This window comes from Anarhichas minor, unplaced genomic scaffold (genome assembly GCF_050575085.1).
Source record: "Anarhichas minor isolate MPS153535 unplaced genomic scaffold, ASM5057508v1 ptg000122l, whole genome shotgun sequence".
NCBI classification, from domain to species: Eukaryota; Metazoa; Chordata; class Actinopteri; order Perciformes; family Anarhichadidae; genus Anarhichas; species Anarhichas minor.
In genome coordinates this window covers 3,065-22,500 of record NW_027466568.1, presented here as the reverse complement: position 1 = coordinate 22,500, position 19,436 = coordinate 3,065, and the positions used below count along the sequence as shown (strand labels likewise).

General features: G+C 42.7%; 1 protein-coding gene across 4 annotated transcripts in view; it reads right to left on the bottom strand.

The window, feature by feature from the left end:
• anapc1 (anaphase promoting complex subunit 1) overlaps nucleotides 1-15,924 on the bottom strand; it is a 95,056-nt gene extending 79,132 nt beyond the window's left edge. For all 4 annotated transcript variants that reach the window (XM_076083142.1, XM_076083144.1, XM_076083143.1 and 1 more), the window contains exons 1-22: nucleotides 15,719-15,924; nucleotides 14,528-14,767; nucleotides 14,104-14,268; nucleotides 13,343-13,385; nucleotides 13,159-13,253; nucleotides 11,193-11,275; nucleotides 11,012-11,085; nucleotides 10,284-10,429; nucleotides 10,068-10,207; nucleotides 9,409-9,540; nucleotides 8,421-8,645; nucleotides 8,110-8,205; nucleotides 7,918-8,008; nucleotides 7,631-7,696; nucleotides 7,311-7,448; nucleotides 6,606-6,752; nucleotides 5,581-5,641; nucleotides 3,958-4,013; nucleotides 3,149-3,280; nucleotides 2,997-3,071; nucleotides 1,950-2,054; nucleotides 1,019-1,158 (exon numbers count right to left, since the gene is read on the bottom strand). In XM_076083142.1, coding sequence (XP_075939257.1) covers nucleotides 1,019-1,158; nucleotides 1,950-2,054; nucleotides 2,997-3,071; nucleotides 3,149-3,280; nucleotides 3,958-4,013; nucleotides 5,581-5,641; nucleotides 6,606-6,752; nucleotides 7,311-7,448; nucleotides 7,631-7,696; nucleotides 7,918-8,008; nucleotides 8,110-8,205; nucleotides 8,421-8,645; nucleotides 9,409-9,540; nucleotides 10,068-10,207; nucleotides 10,284-10,429; nucleotides 11,012-11,085; nucleotides 11,193-11,275; nucleotides 13,159-13,253; nucleotides 13,343-13,385; nucleotides 14,104-14,268; nucleotides 14,528-14,743 — 2,426 coding nt within the window. In that variant the 5' untranslated portion in view covers nucleotides 14,744-14,767; nucleotides 15,719-15,924. The remainder of the gene's footprint in view (nucleotides 1-1,018; nucleotides 1,159-1,949; nucleotides 2,055-2,996; nucleotides 3,072-3,148; nucleotides 3,281-3,957; nucleotides 4,014-5,580; nucleotides 5,642-6,605; nucleotides 6,753-7,310; nucleotides 7,449-7,630; nucleotides 7,697-7,917; nucleotides 8,009-8,109; nucleotides 8,206-8,420; nucleotides 8,646-9,408; nucleotides 9,541-10,067; nucleotides 10,208-10,283; nucleotides 10,430-11,011; nucleotides 11,086-11,192; nucleotides 11,276-13,158; nucleotides 13,254-13,342; nucleotides 13,386-14,103; nucleotides 14,269-14,527; nucleotides 14,768-15,718) is intronic.
• Nucleotides 15,925-19,436: the final 3,512 nt, after the last annotated feature.

Genomic DNA, 19,436 nt, shown 5'->3' with positions numbered 1-19,436 from the left:
CGTGTGGGTGTGTGTGTGTGCGTGTGTGCGTGTGTGTGTGTGTGTGTGTGTGTGTGTGTGCGTGTGGGTGTGTGGGTGTGTGCGTGTGTGTGTGCGTGTGTGTGTGCGTGTGTGTGTGTGTGTGTGTGTGTGTGTGTGTGTGTGTGCGTGTGTGTGTGCGTGTGTGTGTGCGTGTGTGTGTGCGTGTGTGTGTGCGTGTGTGTGTGCGTGTGTGTGTGTGTGTGTGTGTGTGTGCGTGTGTGTGTGTGTGTGTGTGTGCGTGTGTGTGTGCGTGTGTGTGCGTGTGTGTGTGCGTGTGTGCGTGTGTGGGTGTGTGTGTGGGTGTGTGTGTGTGTGTGTGCGTGTGGGTGTGTGTGTGCGTGCTGATGAAGGACAGCAGGGATCACTGATGTTGGATTGAACTTAATGTAGAATAATAACCACTAGTTAAACTAATGAACTGATCATATTTCCATGGTATTGTATTTCTGTACGTTTGTTGTTTAATATTAAATCTAGATCTGATGACACGAATGGAACTAAAGACTAAACAGTGTTTAAGCACCTCGTGGTCCAAACCAGACTGATTTAAAAATACCTCATCTTCAAAGGATCAGAACCAATTTATTGAGATAAATGTGAATAAAACTCTGATGAGCGTCATCGTGTTAGCCTTTAAGAGAGTAAAGATGGACGACTGCATTCACGACCGCCCACGAACGCACCGACACGGGACAATTTATTACAATTACTCTGAAGGGCTCTTCACCCCCCCCCCCCCCCCCCCCCACACACACACTCTGCTGCTTCACTTGACAACCTGTTTATATATATATATATATATATATATATATATATATATATATATATATATATATATATATATATATATATATATATATATATATATATATATATATATATATATATATATATATATATATATATATATATATATATATATATATATATATATATATATATATATATATCAGTGAGACAGTTGACACACACACACACACACACAGGTGGCTGTTACCTGGCCAGCTGCTGCAGCAGACAGACCAGCGACGAGGCTCTGGCTCTCTGCAGCTCGTCCAGCTGCAGCTCCTGATAGAGCAGGTGGAGGACGTAGAACAGAGCCGGGACATGAGGGAAGAGAGGAGCCGCACTGTCCAGCTTCAGAGGAAGAAGAAGGAGGAGGAGGAGGAGGAGGAGGAGGAGGAATGTCGTGATTTATAGAAGTTCCTGGTGGTTTTAATCCCGGGACGACATTTAAAAGAAGTAAAAAGGTTCCTCCAGCTCATCGTTGCTCGTGTTTCCACGGCGCTCTTAAGAGTTAAAAGCTTACTCGGTACTCTCAGAGAGGACGTACCCAGAGACCAGGTTCCTTTGAGCGGGTTACAGTGTCCCTGAACAGGTTCCTTCATTATGTGCACACATAACAAGATGAAGAAGACCAGAAGCAACTCTAACGTATTCTCTCTAAGACGCTTATTTCAACTAGAAACACAGTGTGGCTGCTGCTGCCCGAAGACGTCGCTTCTCTCTTCTCCGCACTGTAGATTCATACTCGTGGATTGAATCTTGTCTTCGTGACGGTCTTGAACTTGAGAGCAGCTATCGCTTCATAGAAACACTGATCTGCCTGATATGAATTCAAAAGTGTTAAAGAAAGTGACCGAGTCACGTGACAAAGTGTCACCGATGCCTTGTAGTTGTAGACTTCATGCACTTCAGGCTTATCCAGCATTCGTAGCTAAACCTATGAAATAATAATAATACGTCGTAACTCTGCGATTCTCTGAGAGAAGTCGTAGCACACCGTCCACCATCAGGCCGCACGGTTGATGTATTGTGACGCGTGTGTTGGAGGAGGAGCTGCACAGCCACACTGACTGAGTTTAACAAAGACACAAAACCAAACAACACGCATGAGAATCTCAGTGAATCCAGCCAGAGAGACTTACGGAGGACTGGCCTGTGGGAGTCTCTGTGGGGAGAGGGCTGTTGGAGCAGACGGGCTGAGAGTTCATCTGTCGGTGGTAATGAGACCCCAACAAGTAGTCCAGGTCCTGCAGGGACAGAGGACACACAAGAGTAAGTGTTTGTTCAGCACATCACATAAAGAACATATATATATATATATATATATATATATATATATATATATATATATATATATATATATATATATATATATATATATATATATATATATATTAGTGCTGGGCAAAGATTAAAATATTTAATCGTGATTAATCGCATGGATTTTTTGCGATTAATCACCATTAATCTCATTGTTATGGCAAAGTTCAATAATGAATTCAAAAGTAGTGTATTGCGCACTTTTATTTTAAAAGTACTGCTATATGAACAAAAGGGCAATAACATTTGGTTCACGAGATGCAGGTAGCATGTTTTATACTTAATGTGAATATAATTCATACTTTGTTGGCATCTTATTCTGAAAACCGGATGTTCGTCTGAAGAAACCGGATGTTGTCTCACGTTAATCTTTCCGCTAACTTTCAAAGTCCTTCGCTCGCTCCCGATCTGTGCCGTTTAAATGCGTTTACCGTGAATTTCAGCATATAGATGCACTAACATTACTGACTACAGGATGTTTGCTGGCTTTTATCCCACTGTTCTTGTCCTCCTCTTGTTGTTATGTCTATGTATTTTCTCTTGTCTTTCAATTTAAAAAAATAAAAATAAAAATAAAAGAAGAAAAAAAAATGTATTAATTAATAAATTTTAAAAATGCGTTAACGCGCGATAAAATAATTGTCGGCGTTAATTAATGAATGCGTTAACGCGAAATTAACGCGTTAACTTGCCCAGCATAAGTTCTTTATTATCTATATATATATATATACATATAGTAGTTGAGATAATAAAGAGGGAAATCATAATAAACATGTCCTGAATGTTTTCCTGGAGGATTAAATCAAGTGTCAGGTTGCAGGTCTACAGTCACATCTCATACTTTGATTGATGCTCATTGTGTCACAAACCTCTTCAGACCCTCCGTCAGAGGGACGAGCCTTCTTCGCTGCAATCACCGGAGAGAGAGGCACTTCAAAGTGCAGCTGTGCAAAGAAGAGCAGCGACGTGAGTTCAAAGTTTCATGTTTTTTTAAAAACACCACTTTTCGCGGCCGACTCACGTTGCGCGTCCACGCCAGGCGCTCGGTGTTGTAGCCCATCAGCGTCATGAAGCAGGTGACGAACAGGTTCCACTCTGCGTGGGCGCTGGGACCTCCGGGGGCATTGTAGATGTTGTACCACTTCACCAGAACCTGCGTGACAACGTGTTATAACAACATTATAACAACCACGTTACGCGTGTGTCGCTTTAAATAAGAGAACACAATGAGAACGCAACGGCTCGGCATGGTGGTTACAACGTAACTCTGGTTCTGTGAGTGTAGAGTCTCAGGTGTTATTATGCAATAGGTTCAGGGTTCTTCAGGGTTTATTGATCCATAAATAACGATCAGTTTATCACGATCAAGATTCAGGTTTCTCACAATCCAATGAACACGATCGGCTGCAGAATAACAGTTACAATGACATAAACCTACAAACTCTGGCTTTTCATTTGCACTGAAGAGCTCAGAATGTTTTTTACAGGATCTGGTGAAAGAAAAAGGTTGATTTTTGATTAAATATCACAATTTTAAGCGTCATTTTTGTTGCTTTTTTTCTGACAGAAGCGTTTGTTGAACACGCGATGTGTTCAAGGACCGTCGGAAAGATTAAAATCTGACGATAATGAGGGTTTTCACAGCTTCTGGCGATTGATTAAAGAAAACAAGCTTTTTAAAATCCCACCGGCAGGTTCTGGGGATGTAAAGAGTTAAATGCTCAGTTCATAGATTACATAATCGTGGAGCGTTGATGCATCTAAAGATGTCTCTCCATGTGATCTGGTGTCTTGTGGTCGTGTTTAGGATCTAGCAGAAGTTCCACAAACCTTCATGGCAGCTTCCTTTGGCAGAATGAAGCGAACGGCCTGAAGGCATTTCCTCACTGAAACAAACCAGAGGACAGAAAGAAGGTGAAGACGGAGAAATTAAAGACGCAAGTTTAACAAGTATGACATCATCGTCTATGGCAGGTTTTAACGTAACATAGTTCTAAACCCAAGTCGTCTTATTCTGCGGTTTGAGACACTTACCAATAACTGTGTAGTCATTGTAGTCATTTTGTAACAGTTTACTTTCATTATTCATGACAGAAGGTTGGTCTGTGTGTCTCCACAGCTGAGTGATCACATACTGCAGCACATCTCTGATCTATCATCTCAACATCCAACAGTGTTCATGGTGATGATGATGATGATGTGGGCAGATACAGCAGCACTGAGGAGTTTATTAAGGTGGAAACATTCACCTTTTAAAGTAGTTTTCAATGAATGCATGAATGCACATGACCACTATGTGCTTCCATCAGCTTTGGATGAAGAGAACTTTTAAAAATGACTTTTCCTTCGTTCAGTTTTTCGGCCTCTTCTTCTCAAGGAAATGAAACAAGCAGCAGCAACACAACAGTAATCAGAGTCACTGCGTCTCCTAACGACTCCGACCAATCCGGCTCCTAATCAACCTCTTAATTGGACATCCAGAGTGGGGAAAGGTCAGGGGGGGGGGGGGGGGGATAAATGCCATTTCATTAGAGGGAGGAAAGCCTCGTCTGGAGGGTCGATTACTGGATAATGGGGAGCGACACACACATCAGTGAAGCTGGAGGCTTTAAATAAAGCAGACGTGATGAAAGAAACACCGGCTCACAAACGTTACACGATGAATATTAATCATTACTGAAGTCAGCGCATCTGCTGAGGAGACAGAAAACCAGACTTTATAAAAGTTATTCAGAAGAAAGTCACGATGTCCGTCAGAAACCTGAGAAGGAGGAGGAGGAGAAGAAGAAGAAGAAGAAGAAGAAGAAGAAGAGATTCTTCTGTTCCACGTCAACATGTTACAGAAGAAAACACAAAACGTTTGAGTTTTCAGTGGTTTAGATGTAATGATGGGATCAACAGAGACGTCTCCTTTAAACTACTTTAGAAGTAGTAAACAATGAATGGACTAAAAAACACTAATGTATGAATTTAAAGGTGTAGAGATGAACTCTTTCACTGCTTTATGGTTTATGAAAACACACCGGTCCCAAATGTTTCATTCACAACAACAACAACATTTCAGTTTTACATATTATATATAAGATAATTATCAATAATTATCGTGTTTAAAGGGTTAATTTAAACGTTCTATCAACGTGAAGCTCCAAAGAGGAAACGATAAAGATCTGAGCTCATGAAGTCTGATTTATTATTAGTCCACTTTAAACTAACGTCTGCACAAAGATCATAATAAAAGATTAAAAGAAGAAAATGTGTGTGTGCATGTGCATTTGTGTGTGTAGTTGTGTAGGTTTGTGTGTAGTTGTGTGTGTGTGTGTGTAGTTGTGTGTGTGTGCATGTGTGTGTGTAGGTGTGTAGTTGTGTGTGTGTGCGTGCATGCGTGCGTGTATATGTGTGTGTGTGTGTGTGTGTGTGTGTGCATGTGTGTGTAGGTGTGTGTGTGTGTCTCACCCAGCTCTGAGGTAGCGATCTCTGGGATGGAGATCCTCAGCATTCTTCCACAACTTAGTTCCTTCAGAGAGAATGTGCACAAATTAAACGTAAACACTTTCAGTTTAATGTAAAACAAACCGTCCACAACTACAAGGAGCTGAATCTACACCTTAAACCTTAAACCTTAAACCTTAAACCTTAATGCAGGAAATGAAGTGTGTGACGCTCAGCATGAGTCCACAGAGCTCTTTATTAAAGGAACAGGATTTATATCAGTTACTTGATATTATTTTCATTTCCCAAAGAAGTCATTTGAAGGAGCATTTCATCATTGAAGTAATAACAGGAAAAACATTTCCAGAAACTTCATCACCATAAAATAAACATGTTTCTGTAGAATAATCACCATCGTTCATGATGTAGTAATATGTATTGTTATGAGTGAACGCTCCACAGAGTATCTGTGTTGAGACATGAAACCGTGACTTTAAATGTCAGTTTCTCCTGCAGGTTTGGTCCGTCGTCATCGCTGATTAGAAAAAAGAAACTCTGATGAGACAATAAAGAGCCGACCGACAGACAGACAGACAGACAGACAGACAGACAGACAGACAGACAGACAGACAGACAGACAGGCAGACAGACAGACAGACAAAAGCATTTCATTCTAAGCTTCGTTTCGGCTGCTTCTTCTGATTGGAAGCGTTCGTCACACATGATGTGTTCAAGGGCCGTTGGAAAGATGAAAATCTGACGATAATGACGTGTTGTTTTAAAGCGTCTGGCTGTGATAAACTGTAGTTTTGGAGGTTGTTTAAAGAAAACATGCTTCTCAATCCCGCCGGCGTGTTTCGGGGGTCAAAGGGTTAAACACTTGCGTGTTTTGGACTGAAACAGTGTGTTTTTTCAATCATTAATACACAGAACAAGCTTATAGATTGTGTATTTATATAAGGGAATGAAGAGGAACGATGAACACGTGGTTGCTTTTCATGTCAACACAAGCTGTATCTGTAGAGAGTGGAAGAGTCAGACACACTCACCAGAGTCACCCGGTTGCAGACGGGGTCCCTCAACGCATGGATGTACGGCGTGGTGGCATGTTGGAAGGTGTAATCCTCCAGAAACGAACCTTCGTGGTGCTTCAGGTTCGGCCCCCTGAGCTCCGACACCGGTGAAGGCATCGCGGCCTGAAGGAGACGAGAAGACGAGATTAATATTCTGATTATTTCAAGCAGCGACAATGGAAGTAATTACAAAACAGTAAAACCGAATGAAGCCTGTTGATGCTGACTGTGACAGATTGTGTTGCTCTGTGGAAGATCCAACAGTCACACAATGAGAGGAACGGATTAACCGATGGAGGCAGCAGAGCCAGCATTGACGTCATTATGTTGTTCTTTATGTTCACACCTCTGGATATATATTTATATTTATACTGTACATAGTCGTTAAATGTTTGTGCTTACATCTGCTCCACTTCGATGTCCTTGCTTTTATATGTTGGTACGTTGAGAGCAACGTAAAAAAACGGAGTCAAAGCCCTTGTATGCGTTCGTATACCTGACCAATACAGCTGATATTGATTCTGATTATTGATTCGCTCACATCGCTGCTCTATGCTAACGGCCGAGCGTGAAGAGAAACACAGAGAAGAACCGAAGGAGCCGACCTTTAAATGAACTAACGTCAGCACAATCTCTTGCATTATTACACAAAAGGATCAACGCATAAAGAACAATATGAACCTCGTCCAGTCTCTGCAGGTGTCTGCTGCCAGCGTTAGCCGGCGTGCTAACTTTCTCTGCCGCTCTGCTGAGGTGAGACAGGTGGTTGGTCAGGCTGAAGGTGGGCGACAGGAGGCTGGGGACGAACACCTTACTGACCTGGAGGAGCAACACATAGAGTCACATCAGTAATCTACAGAGAGGGAAGTATCCCATCTGGTTGATTGGTTAATTGATTGGTTGATTGATCTGATTGATTGATTGGTTGGTTGGTTGATTGATTGATTGATTGATTGATTGGTTGGTTGGTTGGTTGATTGGTTGATCTGATTGGTCCTTACCCTGGTGATTCCCGTGTAGAGAACCAGACTGCCACAGGCCTCCAGAACCAGCATGGCGTCGATATTCTGATGTCACAAACATGTTATTAAGTCACTCAGAACTAACTTATAATCTCTATTAAATGATCATTTCCTCAAAAGCACAACTTGACATGTTTAAATTTGTTTGATTTGTCTGACCAGCTGTTCAAAACCCAAAGACAATATTCACATGTGACAAGCTAGAAGAAGAAGAGGAGGAAGAAGAGGAGGAGGAAGATCTCATGAAGATAAATGTTGTAACGTACCTGCAGAGGTTCTGCGTCTTTGGCAGCGACGGTCGTGACCGAAGTGAAGATGAGCTGAGACGTGTTGTTGCTCTCAATGAACTTCACACATCTGAGGAAACAACCAACGAGAGAGACAGAGTGAGGAGGAGCTCTGTGTCTGATACACCGTGTGTGAAGAAGAAGAAGAAGAAGAAGAAGGTGTCAGCTGACCGAAGCTGTTGGTGAGACTCCACCAGGAAGCAGAGGTAGCGGTTCTCACAGAGGTCAGAGGTCAGAAACACTTTGGACGCCTGGCTGCTCATCTCCCTAAAAACACAAGAAGGTGAAGATTCATGTGAAACTGAGAATAATCTGGTTTTACTTTACGATAATAAGCCAACGTGTTTTACTAGAATATCCTAAACACTATGCAGCTAAAGATGACCTTTATAGCTTATACCTAAACCTTTAGACGCTAACACGGCTAAGCTAAGTAGCCTCATTACTGAACTCTCAGCACAAAGCTGTCGTGGGATTCGAACCTGTGGCAGCCGGCCCCCACCGTCTCGCTCCACAGCTGCTCCATGCAGAGGTCGGGTACGATGGGCTCCACCTCCGGAGCCACCGCGCTGTCGTTGACCGTGGTGTTGGGAGACGGCAGCAGGCCGTGGTGGTGCTGCTGGTGGTGGGACGGGCTGTGAAGAGACGTGTTGAAGCGAGAAGCTCCAGAGAAGGACGGGGCCGCCATGCCCGGAGAGTGGGCCCGACTGGGGGGGGGGGGGGGGGGGGGAGAGGAGGAGGAGGAGGAAGAGGAGAAGAAAGAGGAAGAGGAGGAGAAGGAGAAAGAGGAAGAAGAAGAGGAGGAGAAAGAGGAAGAGGAGAAGAAAGAGAAGGAGGAAGAGGAAGAGGAGAAGAAAGAGGAAGAGGAGGAGGAGAAAGAGGAGAAGAAAGAGGAAGAAGAAGAGGAGGAGAAAGAGGAAGAAGAAGAGGAGGAGAAAGAGGAAGAGGAGGAGGAGGAAGAGGAGAAGAAAGAGGAAGAGGAGGAGAAGAAAGAGGAGAAGAAAGAGGAAGAAGAAGAGGAGGAGAAAGAGGAAGAGGAGGAGGAGAAAGAGGAAGAGGAGGAGGAAACACAGAGAGAGAAGAAACATTTGCATGAATCATGAGCTGTTTAACTTCCTAACACGAGCTCTAAGAACATTATAATACTTCATTAAAACTACTGATAATAAGATGTTTTAATTTCCTTAACATTTAAATTGTGTGTTTTTATGCAAATCACAACTCTAGATGACTTAAACAAAGTAAAAATAAATTGTTGATAATAAATATCTTTTATAGACTGAAGTGAGAGGAACAGAGTGAAAACTTTATTAGTTTGCAAATAAAAACAGGAAATAAATCACAATATGTCGTAATAATAATATCGTATCTGAAGTATTGTGATAAATCTGGTGGTTCTCCTCCAGTCAGCTGATCACGACTGTGATGACAGAGATTAACGGAGCTTCTCCAACCTGAAGCCACTCTCACCTGAGGGCGGCCATGTTGGAAATACTCGGGGACTGAACGCGGGAGTGCAACCCCGGAGAAGACGTCATGATGCGGCTCTGGTGGCTGTGCAGAGCGCCGTAGTGCAGAGGAGAGCCGGCAGAGACGACACAACTAGGACGAGACGAGAACCGGGATTAATAAAGCTTTTATGATCTGATCTGGACCAACATCTCTCTACGAGTTACTCTCTCTGCTACCTTTGAATTCTCCTGGAAAAATGGAGGCAAAACTATATGAAAACATCATTTTACAAACTCTCCTTCATCCAGTCGTACATTCACCACTTCACAAACACATGAATCTTCACTAAAACATCACGATTTATTCAGTGTATTTAGTGCTGTGGTGTTTCAGTGCAGTGAGCATACGACTGCATAAAAGAGACTTCACATCTTAGATGATTTAGACAAACGTGGACGTGTGGGGAGACTTCTCTATAAATAACAAACAGAGAGGCTTTATTTCTCGGTAGGATTGTGCGTCGATTGTTTTGCCTTCTTTTACTTCCGCTCATCAAGACTTTTCTCTGTTTTCTTCTTCATGAATTGAAGGATAGCACTGAGATACAAGACGGCCATTTTGGGGTGAAGTGTTCCTTTAAGAGTCACCAAACATCCCTCATATGAGCTGATTCTTACCTTGTTCCGGTTGCCCCGCTGCCACCGGGGGAGTCCAGGCGGGAGATATTTCGGAGGTGGGAGGTCAGCAAGCCCGACGCCATCAGACCCAACGGGGTGCCGACCGGATCCACCGAGCACCGCAGGACTGTAGAGCGCTCCTGATGGAGGTCAGAGGCTCCAGGTGAGGGACAGGTAGACAGGTGTGTGTGTGTGTGTGTGCGTGTGATGACTCACATCCTGTGTGACTCTGCGCAGGGCCCAGACCGAGTGTGTTCCCTGCACCGTGTCATAGGAGACGACCACAGAGGGCTGACAGCAGCTGAACACGATCTTCATGGAGGCGTCCGACACGTACTGGACACGAGAGCCTTCAAACAGACCTGGAAAAAACACACACACACACACACACACAACCAGGTCAGAACCAGGCGGCAACCTCCGGTTCTTTAAAGTTCTTCAAAGCTTCAAGTCTTAAAGCTGCATTCTCTCTAATGTCCACCAGGGGGCGACTCCTCTGGTTGTATAGAAGTCTATGAGAAAATGACTCTACTTCTCTCTTGATTTATTACCTCAGTAAACATTGTAAACATGAGTTTATGGTCTCAATCTCTAGTTTCAAGTCTTCTTCAATACAGCATGATGTTCATTTAGTACATTATGGTCCATTTAGAGTCAAACAGACCATAAAGCAGGGGATGCTTTAGGGCGGGGCTACACAGTGATTGACAGGTCTCTACCAGAGACGTATACGGCGTCTCTACGTCACTCCTCCTCAGTCCAGATATGGTCACTTCCGTTTATCACTTGTGAAAAAAACAAGATGGCGACGGCTAAATTGCCGAACTCAAGGCTTCAAAACAACCAATGAGTGACATCACGATGACTACGTCCACTTCTTATATACAGTGTATGGTCTGAACAGTGTGTGTGTGTGTGTGTGTGTGTGTGTGTTTGTGTCTTACCTGCAGGTTTACACACGACAGGTGCGATCTCATCCAGAGGATGCAGCATGCTGAACACTGTGGGAAGAGATTCCCTGTAAAGAAAGAGAGCTCAGTACCTCAGTTACCTGCCAGATAACCATGGTATGTGTGTGTGTGTGTGTGTGTGTGTGTGTGTGTGTGTGTGTGTGTGTGTGTCTACCCGGGGGGGCTGAGTTGAGCGTCGGTCGCTGTGTTTTTTCGCTCCAACAAAAGTCCAAACTTTGTCGCCCAGACATTTGAGACCTGGAGGAGACAAGAGGAGAGATTCTAGAGACGTTACTGTGTAGAAGTTACATTTCAAACCTTTGAAAGTAATTATTACTCTAAACTCTCCAATGTAAAGAAAAGAAAATAAAGTATAATAAATTAAAGTCTGTCTTTCCAAAAACAGATAATCGAGCTTTGCTGATGTAAAAATACTCACAGGTTGTAAAGTGAAAACTACGCTCAACAGAACTGGTTGTTTATTAAAGTTTAAAGACTTTATTAAGTAAATAAGCTGCACATCATCATCATCATCATCATCATCACCATCATCATCACCATCATCACCACCATCATCACCACCACCATCACCATTACCATCATCATCATCATCATCACCACCACCATCATCATCACCACCATCACCATCATCACCATCATCATAATCATCACCATCATCACCACCATCACCACCATCACCATCACCATCATCACCATCACCATCATAATCACCACCATCATCACCACCACCATCACCATCATCACCATCATCACCACCATCACCATCACCACCACCACCATCATCATCACCACCATCATCACCATCACCACCATCACCATCATCATCACCATCATCACCACCATCACCATCATCACCATCACCACCATCACCACCATCATCATCACCATCATCATCACCACCAATATCACCATCATCATCATCACCATCACCACCATCACCATCACCACCACCACCATCATCACCATCATCATCACCACCAATATCACCATCATCATCATCACCATCACCACCATCACCATCACCATCATCATCACCATCATCATCACCATCATCACCATCACCATCACCACCATCACCATCACCACCATCATCACCATCATCATCACCACCAATATCACCATCATCATCACCATCACCACCATCACCATCATCATCACCATCACCACCATCATCATCACCATCACCATCACCATCACCACCATCATCATCACCATCATCACCATCACCATCATCATCACCATCACCACCATCACCATCATCATCACCACCATCATCATCACCATCACCACCATCATCATCATTACCACCACCATCATCACCATCACCATCATCACCATCACCACCACCATCATCACCACCATCACCATCATCACCATCACCATCATCATCACCATCATCATCACCACCAATATCACCATCATCATCATCACCATCACCACCATCACCATCACCACCACCACCATCATCACCATCATCATCACCACCAATATCACCATCATCATCATCACCATCACCACCATCACCATCACCATCATCATCACCATCATCATCACCATCACCATCATCACCATCATCATCACCATCATCACCATCACCATCACCACCATCACCATCACCACCATCATCACCATCATCATCACCACCAATATCACCATCATCATCACCATCACCACCATCACCATCATCATCACCATCACCACCATCACCATCATCATCACCATCACCACCATCATCATCACCATCATCACCATCACCATCATCATCACCATCACCATCACCACCATCATCATCACCATCACCACCATCATCATCATTACCACCACCATCATCACCATCACCATCATCACCATCATCACCATCACCATCATCACCACCACCACCATCACCACCAATATCACCATCATCATCACCATCATCATCACCACCACCATCATCACCATCACCATCGTGTTAAAGTGAACAGAGAGGAAATAAAGATCAAAGCTCGGTGAATCCTCTCTTCCTCCTCTTCCCTCTCTTCCTCCTCTGCCTCTCTTCCTCCTCTTCCTCCTCTTCCTCTCTGCCTCCTCTTCCCTCTCTTCCTAGTGGGAGAACAGGTCTCCGTCTCTCCGTCTCTCACCTGGAACGGGAGTGGAGAGATGAAGTCCTTGCCGGTCACCGTGTGGACGTTGATGCAGCTGCTCTGGACGATGCAGACCGTCTGCTCCACGTCTTCTGCAAAGAACGACATTAAGAGATGCACTTCAACAGAACTGCAGCAGAGACGAGTAGAGTACTTGAGTGGTTGTCTTCATGTTCAGTACCGTCTTTCTTGTCGTGAGGAACAGCAAAGGTACACCATAAAGCCTGCAGACACAATCACATATACATACTATGAATCCACTTAAACTGAGCTTAGACATGTGTGCTTTGCGGCGCTTTCACGAGGCGACATTTGGTCCGTTCTGATCGAGCTAGTTGTGAACGCAGTCGTCACACTCGGACCAGAACAACCGACCCGAGAGGTCGACCGTTTACAAGAAACCCCGATAGCTGCGGTCTGATTGCAGCGATAACGAAAATCCACTCAGTTTCAGGAAGTGAACCAAAACAAAGATCCAGTAAACATCATGTTAACGTGAGAGGGAGAGGACGGATTAGCACTTCTGCACATCTCCGGTGTTAGCTCGACATCTGGGACGAAGAGAACACAGAACAAACTGAATAAAGTCCACAAACACAGTGACGGAGATGAAGTGAAGGAGAGGGAGTCAAATTATCACCTAATTATAATTTAGTCGGCTTTAATTTGTGCAGAAGACAAAATATAAAAAGGAACCAAAAGCATGGAGTTCACTCTGACTCGGATTCTTCAAACAGACGACAGTTTGAATCAAATACTCGGATGCATCCGTATAAAAAGCCACAACTCTTATAATCTCACTCACAAACTTGTATCTCTCAATTCAGATGTTTCAGAAGCTTTTGTTTTACCTTTGAAGATGAATGAAATGCAACCGACACTGTACTGATCTACATCTACCACTGAGAGGACCCGTTTCTCTTGGATCTCCAGTGAACCCACCTGCTGCACCGGGCTGTCCACGGTGAAGGCCTTGTACACGTTGGAGGCTTGGCTCCGACTGCCCTGACTCCAGACCACCACGGTCCCTGCTGCGTACAGCTCCTCTTCAAACTCCACATCCTCCTCGCGGACCCCCTTGCAGCCTTTCCTGAGCTGCCAGCATTCCTGCCAATCAGAACAGATCCAGTGAGTGAGTGAAGGTCAGCTACGATGCTACTTTGAGACATAAAGACCTTCAGTGTCACAGAAGAAAAGTAGCTTCAAGCAATAAACCAACATCTGAAGTTCCTTTTTCTTATCGTCCTCCTCTTTTCCTCCTTGTGCGTGACTGTTGCTTTTATCTTCTTTAATGTTTCACAAACAGAACTGCTGGTATGAGCGGAACATAATATAATATATAATACATCAATGACATGAATCTCACCCTCTCTCTCTCCTGCAGACTGACTTCCTGCAGCGACCCCACCAGGCCGGCGGCGCCGTCTGACGACCAGAGCTCGGAGGCGGGCTGGAGCTCTCTGAGCTGCAGGTTGAAGGCGTTCGGATGGTTCCTGCAGTGCTCGCGGCCAAACGGGACAAACGGCTGCAATTCCCCTGCTGCGATCATCGTGGCTGTCTCTTCATACACGACTTCCGACATGAGTTCCAGATATCAGCATTATTTCTGGGAGGACCGGGGGAAGACAGAGAAGTGTGAAAAGCTTTCTTCACTGACTGGCCACAGCCCGATCTGATGTTTTAACATTAATGTTCGACCAGACTCTTCCGCTGTTATATGAAGAATACAACCGCTCATACGAGACGGACGTTGGCTCAAAGATAAATCAGAGCATGACGGGAGTTTAAACAACGACTCACGCTGAAACTGATTAAATGTGTTAACGTTGAGAAATATTTCCAGATATCCGGACAAAAGATAAGACAGTTACGTCGCTATAAATCCTCAGGAGAGCTGAGACTAAAGAGGACTTCCTCCGTCATAAAAACATTAAAATCCATTAAAGAATTAGAAGTTAATAAAATGTTGTTTATAACACGGTAATGAAGTTTGGGGCCCAAAGACGAAAATGTATGAACACATAACAAAAAACACATTTTCCACTAAAATAAAGCTCAAATTAAATGAAGCTTACATCGTCTGGAGAGTTAAACTGAAGCTTTAAAGAACTTAATGTCAGATATGAATATTTAGCCACAGCTGACATAACAACCAAGATAAATTATGTTACTGGTGTTTACAACACAAACTAAATAGATGACATCATAACAATAAGGAACAGCACAAACTTAACATGAATAACCAACTTTACAGGTTAAAAGCAGATTTAAATAGATGAGTTTCAACTAAAAACATCACAATCACCAGATCATAATGATCAGATTCAACATGTAGCTTTCAGTTTTATCTGCTTATTTATTTACACAAACACTAACTTGTTTCCGGTGATATGAAGCAGAGAGTATATAAATAAGCATGTTGACAAGTTAGCTGTGAGAGTGACACGCTAGCTGTAGCGTTAGCATTAGCACGCTAACGCTAAACTCCCGTAGAGAACCGTTGCTTTTCACTGGCTCTGTTAGCACGCTAGCTAACGTTAGCTTGAGCTAGCTGTACCTGATAGTACGGAATAGTCTGGCTCTTGTCGCGGAGTCCTTTGTGTCTCCTTTAGATCGAGTCTTGCTTGGCGACACCAGTCGTCCACATAATAATAATAATACAAAAAATTAAAAATAACAACTCGGTTCAGGTGCCAAACTGTGTTTTTTTTTGGCTACCGCAGGTTTTTCAAATGAGCGCGGCCATCTTGGATGTCCCGGCATCCTCTCTTCCTCCACGAGCCGGCCAATCAGCAGCTAGGAGGAGGTAGAGGACAGCGCTGATTGGCTGCCTTCGATCAGGCAGCATCCCTCATAAATCAATCCCTCTGTCCTCTCTCATCCTCTTCTTCAGTTAGAATGTCTTTATTCTTTTGTTTCTCAAAGTAAACGTCTGCTTCTGATGACGTGCAGAATATATAACTAAGTACATACTTAAATTATTTAGAGGTACTTGTACTTTACTTGAGTATTTCCATTTTACACTATATTCTTTTATACAACACACAGAATCAACCAGTTGATTGACAGAGAATTCATCTTTTTAGTCATTTTTTAATTAAAAAACATTTCACGGCGCCACTTTCTCAAATGTGTGAATTTGCTGCTTTTCCTTTTAATTATTTCAGTAATTACATTTTTTTATTTCTTTAATTCATCGATACAAAATATATTCAACTAATAAATGATGAGGTATTATTATAGATTAAACTACCAGCAGTATATAAAGTCATTAAGATAAGATCCAGCTTTACCAGCTGCTGAGCAGTTAATACTCAATAATATATATTATTCTGCATATTGAGTATGTTTTGATACTAATTATTTGTTTTACTTTGTCTTCAGTAACGTTTGGATGTAGGACTTTAACTATTTTGACACTGTGGAACTTCACAGTAACTGTTCACAATACAAAAAACTTGATTTTTATTGTATTTTCAGTTAATAAACGTGATTATCTTTCTTCATATCTTTCTTTCTGTCCTACGTTTTTATGTTTTTGTAAACGTGTTGGACTCCAAACATGTTTATCCTGCATATTATCATAAAGTTCCTTACTTTAATATTTAAGTTTTACCACCGTGCGTAAAACACAATATATGTTTTGATAAATATATGAATAGAAATCATATTTTTGACAAGATATCAAGTTGTGCTCCAGCTGTCACTGTACTTGATCTGTTTTGTATTGTTTAGAGCAGAGAGGACTACAGTCTGGTCAGCATCAGCATCTTGTCTCTGAGATGAAGGTCACACAGACGCATGTGATCACAGTGATCAGATGTACTGTGTGTGTATATAAGTCATTATATTTTGTGTAACTGCTCGTTAAACATTAAACTGATTTAAATGATGAAGGTTGGTTTTAATAGATGATTCTCATAACACACAAAGAGAACCAGTGAAGGTGACGTGATGTGCTGAGACGTGGAGCACTAATGAAGGCTGCAGAGAGGATCAGCGTCTCTCATTAAGAGTAAATACTCTGATATTTATACGGAGACGCTGTCAGTTAATCAGCATCCGTCTGAAGTCACACGAGAGTCAGACTCACAGTCATTTAACTGAAGACATTCAATTTAATATCAAGTCTTTGATCTAGTTATATATGCATTTGTTTGTTTGTTTATGTGAACACCGTGTTGTGTGTTTACTACATAAAGCATGCATACTGTTCCTCTCATCACTATAATACAGTTCAGTACATCAATGCATTTCTACAGGTTGATTTTTTTCACATGAAACCAGAAGAGGACAAATTCTAAATAGAATAAACAGAAAAAGATGCAAGAATTACAGCGTTTCTCCTTCTTTTTTACAGTGTTTACATCCTGATTGATGAGTCGACAGTGAAGCAGTCAGGTGTGCTGGTCAAATTATGTTTGAATGGCAGTGATTTTAAAATGACGAAAGAGTGACTTCATGTCAGATTCCTGCGTGTCTCATCGAGAGAAATGTGTTTAAAAAGTGACGTGTTGAAATGCAAATTGTGTGCAAAGCAGAAAATGTATTTAGTTACATCGTCTCAATACTTGTGCGTCATTTCAGCGTGTATTATTTAGAAAATAAATCTACATCATCTTCCTCTGATTCCTTGATTTATACATTTAATCCTCTGCAAACGTCAAACTCTAGAGCAGGAAGGTCCAGTGTGGGATCAACAGTCGGCTCTCTGCTTCCATCAGATCAGCAGAAATTACACCTGAGTGGAAAATGAGGAGTCTGTGTGTGTTTCTTTGTGCTGATGGACGTGATGGATGTCACAAAACAACCCGCTCTGATCTGAGCGAGTTAAACGCTCCCAGACAATATCAGCGGAGCTCCCTGAGTGCTGTGTGTGTGTGTGTGTGTGTGTGTGTGTGTGTGTGTGTGTGTGTGTGTGTGCGTGTGCGTGTGTGTGCGTGTGTGCGTGTGCGTGTGTGTGTGCGTGTGTGTGTGTGTGTGTGTGTCAGAGGGAGAGGAGAGTCGTCACAGGTGTGACTCAATATTGCGTTGATCACTCCATCCCTCTGACTCACACACGTTACTTCTCTGTACTTCAAAAATGTATTAAAGTGACTGAAGAGCAGCTCAACAATGATCCAAAGAGCGACCGCCTTTAATTGATTTCTATCAATGTTCGCATGAGGCAGGCGGAGACACGACTGTTTCATTTTATTGTACGTGATCTTAAAATGTAGTAAAAAGCTTTGTTTGGTGGGTTGTGAGTCAAAGTGTGGAGCTTCTCTTGTTTGGCTCTGTGAGAAACTGTAAAATAAAGACGAGACACGAGAGGAAATGTACTGATGTGTCTTCTTCCAGACTAGAGGAAAGAAAACATTTATTTTATACTTTGTCTGTTTACATCTGTAGATTTCTCCTAAACTCACCAAAAGTTACCATTACATAATGCCTCATTTGCATATTTAAACACAACATTTCAGAAAAGGTGCAATGCATAAAATAATTGTCTTAAGTTTCATGCTGATATCTGTTTTTTATATATATATTTATTTGTACCTTATTCATCTGTTGTGTCTTGGATTAGCTTCTAAAATATTGCACAATATGAAATGTAATCTGCGCACTGATACCATCAGACTCTCTGAACGTCAGTAAGCAGCGAGAAAGAATAGAGTGTGTGTTCCAATAATTACTGGACAAGTTGTTATTATGTTGGGTAAAAATGTCCTTTCTAATGAAAACAGGGGAAACTAACCATTACGGTACCGTAACCGAACAACCTAACGCCCAGACAACCATGACAGACACCTCATTATATTCATTTGGCTGCGGCAGGTTGGCTGTTTGCAGTGAGGTCATCCTGCCATAACAGGCGCTCAGATTTCATTACCGCGGGGCGGCTGAAGCATCCGAGAGCAACAACTGTCTGTGGTGACGCACTGCAGCCGGCTGGGGAGGGAGTCGCTCTCCGCCGGCAGCATTCCTGCTCCGAGAGAAATCACTCCGAGAGAACGCGCTCCCACGGTGACTTTAATTGTTTGAGCAATGTTTCAGTCGGTCACAGACCTTTCTCTGACACGGAATGAAGAATGCAGTTTGTAAATGCATCACATACCTGTACCTGTACCCGTTGTGTGAGTTGGTGTTTGGTTGAACTCTACTTTCACGTTAAAGCCTGTGAAATGTATGGTTGAGTTACAATGTTGTGAGAGCTGCTTCTTATAATTGTGTAAATCATATGTGCTTTGAAAGTTCAAGGTTCAGATTTATTAGAGATAACCTCCAGTTCTAAA